We start from the raw sequence: 5,919 nt of genomic DNA, 5'->3' as shown, positions 1-5,919 counted from the left end.
AAGTGGCAAGGTGATGAATGGGAGTAATCTCACAGCTGTTACACAACCACAAACATTTTACTTTGAGGGGAGTAAGAAGCATTTTGCTGAGTTATGTGAGTGAACACAAAATTTATTATAAATATACATTTACATAGCAATTTCTACTTCTGTCTCTCTATTTATATACCTTGTTTACCTTGTACTGTACATATATTTGTTTGTACACAATGTACTGTATTTTGCTACTGTTACAAAAAGCCATGCAATATCTACAGTACAGTATATGATAGATCTATGAAATCTACATTTGTTCTCAATAAATAGTAATAAATTATTCACCTCTTGTACTTTCTATTGCACATATTATTTACATTACTGCTTTGGATTAACGTTTTCCCTTTTTTTTTTTAATCATCACCTGATGTCAGTTGTAGCTGCTTTGACTGTAATTCTCTAAAGGTAACAAGTTGATTCACTCCACGTCCTCGGAGGACAGACATTTCAGTCGGGCGTCTTTGTCCTCAAATGTCACCTTTTTGTTCCTCTTTGGGTCAATCCAGGAGTTGTGAATGACGGCATTGTTGGGGGTAGGATCGGCCTCGATGATTGACACCACTCGCTTCTTCATCTTGCTCTTCAAGACCTTCTGGAACTTCTGCCTGGTGAAGGCGTAGAGTAGAGGGTGGAATATCGTGGTCCCGTAGGCCATGACCAGGAAGCCCAGTCTCAACTTCACCATCACGTCGCTGGGGCCCACGCTCAGTATGACTGTGTTGAGCACGGTGATGGGCGTCCAGCACAGCAGGAAGGTGGAGACGATCAGGAGGGACATCCTGAAGACCCTCTTCTGGCGCTCTCGTCGTTCTCTGTGGCGCTTCACCGCCCTGCGCAAGGCGATGATGACGGAGACAGAGGTACGCATGCCCAGAGTGGGATTGCGGCTGCCGCTGCTCTGGGATCCCTCTGTAGCCTCTGGCTGTGTTGACATGGCCGTCATGGACGGACGTTTTTTCCTGCGAGCCTTCTTCTTCTGTGAGGCGTGGAAACGCGTGCCGATCCGGATGTTGAGCGCCTGCAGGATCTTGGAGTAGGTGATGAGCATGACAATAGCCGTAAAGAAGAAAATGGGTATCTGAGCTAGCAGGTGGTAATAGAGTCCCAGCTCAGTGTAATACTGATTAGTGTGAACCACATTCTCCACCAGTGTTTGGTTGAACTCAGCATGGCCTTGGGCAAAGAAGCCCACCTCGATAAAGGGAATAAGGAAACTCACAAAGGATAGCACCCAGATGGAAGCCAGCAGAGTCAGAGCACGGCCCATGGTCAGCACGCGGTTGGCTGGTTTCACAGAGATGTCGTACCGATCGAGGGTGATGGCGAGCACGTTCGCAGCGGTGGCAACGCTCGCAAACGACACGCAGGCTTCATGGAAGCAGCAGACGAGGGCAGTGTCTCCCTCCAGGGAGAGCAGGACCACCACGATGGTGAGGGGGATGCAGCACACGCAGATCAGCACGTCCAACACGTGGAGGTTCATGGTGACAATGTTACTGACGGAACTGATCAGGTTGGATTTCATACAGTAGAGGGCGAGCACAGTGAGGTTAGAGCTGAGGCCCAGCAAGATTTCGAGCATGAGGAAGCCTGTCAGGGAGACCTGAAAGCTAACGGGATAGGCGTAGGGGCTGGAGGTGTCCGGACTCATGGTGCGGTCGATGGGCTCAGTGTTGTCGGTGACTGTGACGTTGCTCATGGTTGCTTCTTTTTCTGGGTAGGGAGGGATATGCATTATCCTGCACGTGACAGAAAAACAGAAACTCTGGTGAGAAACAGGGAGGGTAGTGTTTGTGCATCAACAAAAAGCTGAAACCAGTATACATCTGAAAAATCGGATCAGATTCAATGTTGTCAGTGATGATAGGAGAGCATTTTAAAAATGCTAAAAACACATAAACGGGCCACACTGAATGGATATTCCCAGTATGTGTTACTGAACTACTGCGTATGTCTTCATAGTTCCAACCATCTGACAGCCCCAACCCCACGCCGAGAAAACTTCCTATTAATTCATCCTGATATAATTAAACTCCCAGACAGAATAATTTGTTGCAGTGCAACATCGTCATTGTTGAGGGTGATTTTCAGGGTCTATTGAACTATGCAATCTACAACATCATCTTAATGTACTTATAATCACATATTCAATATGCAGCCTGGATGTGGTTAATGTTGCAAGAGAGATGTATGAAGTAACACTACTAATACTAATAAGAATCTTCCTGGTTTGGCACTTTGTATATAAAGGTATGAGATGTTTGCAGTCACTAATAATGATGTGCCAAAAAGTGATGTTAAGCTTGCAGATTCACCCCTCCTTAAGTCTGAAAATAGATTATTGATTAAATGACAGATGCAAAAAAAAAAACCTACCTATCTACCTTGCTATCTAATTTTAACCAGTTTGTGGGTGGAATGGAGCAAGAAAAATATTTTGAACAATATTTACCCTTCCCTCCAGCACTATCTGAATACCAGGACTGTGTAATCAGGCCATAGAGTCCATGTTAGATCCACAGAGACGAGCATCACATCCAAACATAGCCAGTGGAAAAGTGTTTCCGCTCCAGTAGAGCCCCCCAGCGAGGCGTTTCCTTTCACCGCGAGCTCCTCCCGGAGAGGCCAACAGCCAGAAAACCACCTGTCTGACTCGCCAGAGACTGTAGACAAACTGCCAACTTCTTCCTTTCAATGGCAAAAAAGGTGTTTGCCTCTAGTGCACGTCGGAGAATAGAGGCTGATTCCCTCCATGGGTTTCTTCTCACATCTCCAGCTCGGTGATATTGGGAGTTCTGATGAATGAGTTCAACAGGGTTAATATGATGAAACCCCCGCCTCCCTGTTTATAGTCTCATGATATTTCCATTCAGGAGATACACAGCCAAGCAACAAAGAGACATAAATACAGATTTTCCCCGGTGGAGCGTATTGGTTGCAGGGAGGTCCAGAGCCTTGTTTTGTTGCTGTCTTTGTTCACAGTGAGAAGAATGTAGTCAGATATGTAAATATAAAAAAAGAAGTTGTATCCATTAGCTTTTACTCCAGGGGTCCGAGTCGTCGCTCAGCTGTGTAGATTCCCCGGTGTACGTAGTAATGTCCAGAACGTGTTCGGGAGAGGTCACTGCGTCCAGGCAGCATCTAAGCCCATGTCTCCCCCGGGAGCACTAATGGAACAGGCCATCGCTCTCCACCTTTCTCATCAGTCTCTGTAAGCCAGGCTCCAGCCGCCATTGACTTGTAAATCGAGGACTGGCCTCCAGTTTGCCCCTTGACATGCTGAACCCTAAATCAGTGGAGACGGTGCGAGTGGAGCCCGGTATTGTAATGCATGTGTGTTCAGTCACCATGACATATGTGATCACTGTGACATTTGTGATCTAGTATTATATGTGCTGGGGGGGGGGCTTCAGCGTCTCAGGAGAAGGTCATTATCTTGAGGTAGTGGAAGTCACTTCATCAGAGCAGCCAGCTTTTTAGATACACCAAGTGATCCGAGGCAGTAATTATTTCTTATGAAGCTGCGTACAGCATCGTCTTCGGCCAAACATCCTTTGTTCGCCGTGACCTGAGGAAAGAGAGAAGATAAGGATTTGTGATTTAGGGCTTGAGCTGGAAAGAGTGCAGGAGTAGGAGAGGGAAGTGTGGGGGATGCGCCAGTGAAAATAAACATATCCTCTGTTGAGAGGCGACAAGGAAACTCTCATTAACATAGCAACCAGCCTCTGATGTCTTATCATGTTTCTGTGCGGCGCCTGATGCACTTTACATCTTTGCTGTTGCATTAACATAACAGTGGCCCTAATGAAACAACTCACACAAAAGCGGCTCACATTTACATCTCATCCTCCTTTTTCTCACATTTACCATTGTTTGCTGCAACATTTTTATATCACTGTTATGCATTAATGGCTAAAAAACAATATTTACTATAAATTATAGTGCGTTAAATGTGCAGCTGCAGTGTTGTTGCGGTCACACTGTTTTCGTTACAGGACAGACTTGCTCAGAGCTTGAGTGCTCTGCGAGTCCTTGGGGAAGTCGTCATAAAGCCTCCTCGTGTGCCACTATATGAGACCCATGTAATCTCCTCGCAGGAACATGTCGGTCACTCTTCAAGGTTGTTTCAGAGAGAGATGTTTCGACTTGACTGTGCTACATTGTCGGAAAAATTGAGCAAAAAGTGTCATGCCTCTGTCACGGCCAAGACACGGGATAATACTTGTTACATGTATGTGATATTTTTAAAGCGCACAAGTTGCTCTGTAACAGTCATGTGTCTGTAGTGATGATACACAGATGGGCTCACAATATGAATATACACATATCCAAATGAATCAAGCAATCATTAGAGTCCTGTTCGAAAGGAATGTTTCTAATAACTGTAATTCTAGAAATAATAAACCTTGTTAGTAAGTCTTATTCTATGTGCAAATGCAGTATGACTGAAACAGACATATCTGAATTATCATATCTGAATTATCATACGCACTCACTGCTACAGAGCTATTTAGCAAACACACACAGAGCCCATCGTTATTCTGCAAAATCGAGCCAATAAGTATGAAGTGCCCCATCAAAACACAGCAGAGCTCACCATGCAGAGTAAACACAGATGCACCCGAGCTGGTCCCTTGACCACTGTCTCTCGACTCCTTCCACCTCTGCAACAATCTGGGTCGACTGACAGAAACTGCTGCCCGATCTTCTGCCTCCTCAAACAGTAATCCAAGGATTGGACTTAAATATTGATGAACATACGAGAGTCACACCACTGGCAGATGTTTCATTCCTTCCTGAACGTCAGACAGAGGAAGTGTACAGAGCTTAGTCCTGTCAGAGAAGCTGGTTGGATTCCTCTTTGATTGCCCCTCCGTCCCCCTGCTTTTCCTCTTATCCATCCATGCAGACTGGTGTGTGAATAGTCCTCATCTAACCCACTCTCTGTTGCGCTCCTTTCCTGCCCGACTGTCTGGATAGGAGTGCAAACCATCACACTCCTGGTATCTCTCTATCTCCCGCTCTGCTCTCCTCTTACACACACACACATACACGTACACACACACACACACACACACTCTCTCTCTCCCTCTCTCTCTCTCTCACTGCGGAGGTTTGCAGTGCTCCCCCATTCCTGATTGGTCTTCTGTAATAGGCTTAACCCTTTCGTCTTCGGTAAGGGAAGGTATTTCCTTTTGTTCTGACTGACTCTCTCTCTCTCTCTCTCTCTCTCTCTCTCTCTCTCTCTCTCTCTGTCTCTCTCTCTCTCTCTCCCTCTCCCCTGCCACTGACAGTAGCATCCCGTGTGAGGCTGTAGTGGCTGGAAGAAAAAAAAAAAAAGAGGAAGCATCTACTACGCTTTTGCACAGGGACTTTAGATGTCACTGCGCTAAACACAACCTGCTGCAGAGACGAATTGGCAGACTGTTGAAGGAAAAACTGCAGAAAACGCCGAGATGATGTACTAATTAGCTCTGTCACAATGTAATGAGGAAGTAATGTGTTCGTGCTCCATGGGGAGGATGATGAGGATGGACAGCCAGCAGGAAGATGCAATCTTTTTTGTTGTTTTTTTTCATTTATTGATTGTGTGCACATACATGGGTCCTAATATGGAAGTGCAAGTAAGAATGAGAGACAGTAAGAAAAAGAGAAGATAAATTCTTGCAGCTATGAGTGGGAGGAATTGATTAGGTGGGAAAGAATGAAATCAGAAAAGAAGAGAAAGGGTATAGCGGCTCTGATTGATAGTTTCAATTAAGTTCCAGTGTCTGATCAGTAAGAGGTCGACCACCTTCTATTCCTTTGTCAAGCCTTGTTTGTCAGGTGCAATTACTGCCAGAGGGCATCATGGTACCTGACAGCCTCCAGTAAGGGAGATGA

The 5,919-nt window shown here is 45.6% G+C and overlaps 1 protein-coding gene across 1 annotated transcript; it reads right to left on the bottom strand.

Moving 5' to 3' along the window:
• Positions 1-392: 392 nt before the first annotated feature.
• Positions 393-5,069, bottom strand: LOC115392139 (G-protein coupled receptor 22-like). The gene is made up of 3 exons (XM_030096673.1): positions 4,634-5,069; positions 2,489-3,604; positions 393-1,775 (listed from the first exon to the last, which is right to left on the bottom strand). The coding sequence occupies exon 3, from the start codon at positions 1,769-1,771 to the stop codon at positions 455-457; it is 1,317 nt and encodes a 438-aa protein (XP_029952533.1). The 5' UTR covers positions 1,772-1,775; positions 2,489-3,604; positions 4,634-5,069; the 3' UTR covers positions 393-454.
• Between the last annotated feature and the right edge of the window lie 850 nt (positions 5,070-5,919).

This window comes from Salarias fasciatus, chromosome 7 (assembly GCF_902148845.1).
Source record: "Salarias fasciatus chromosome 7, fSalaFa1.1, whole genome shotgun sequence".
NCBI lineage: Eukaryota > Metazoa > Chordata > Actinopteri > Blenniiformes > Blenniidae > Salarias > Salarias fasciatus.
The sequence above is the reverse complement of the archived record's forward strand: the minus strand, read 5'-3'. Positions and strand labels throughout refer to the sequence as shown.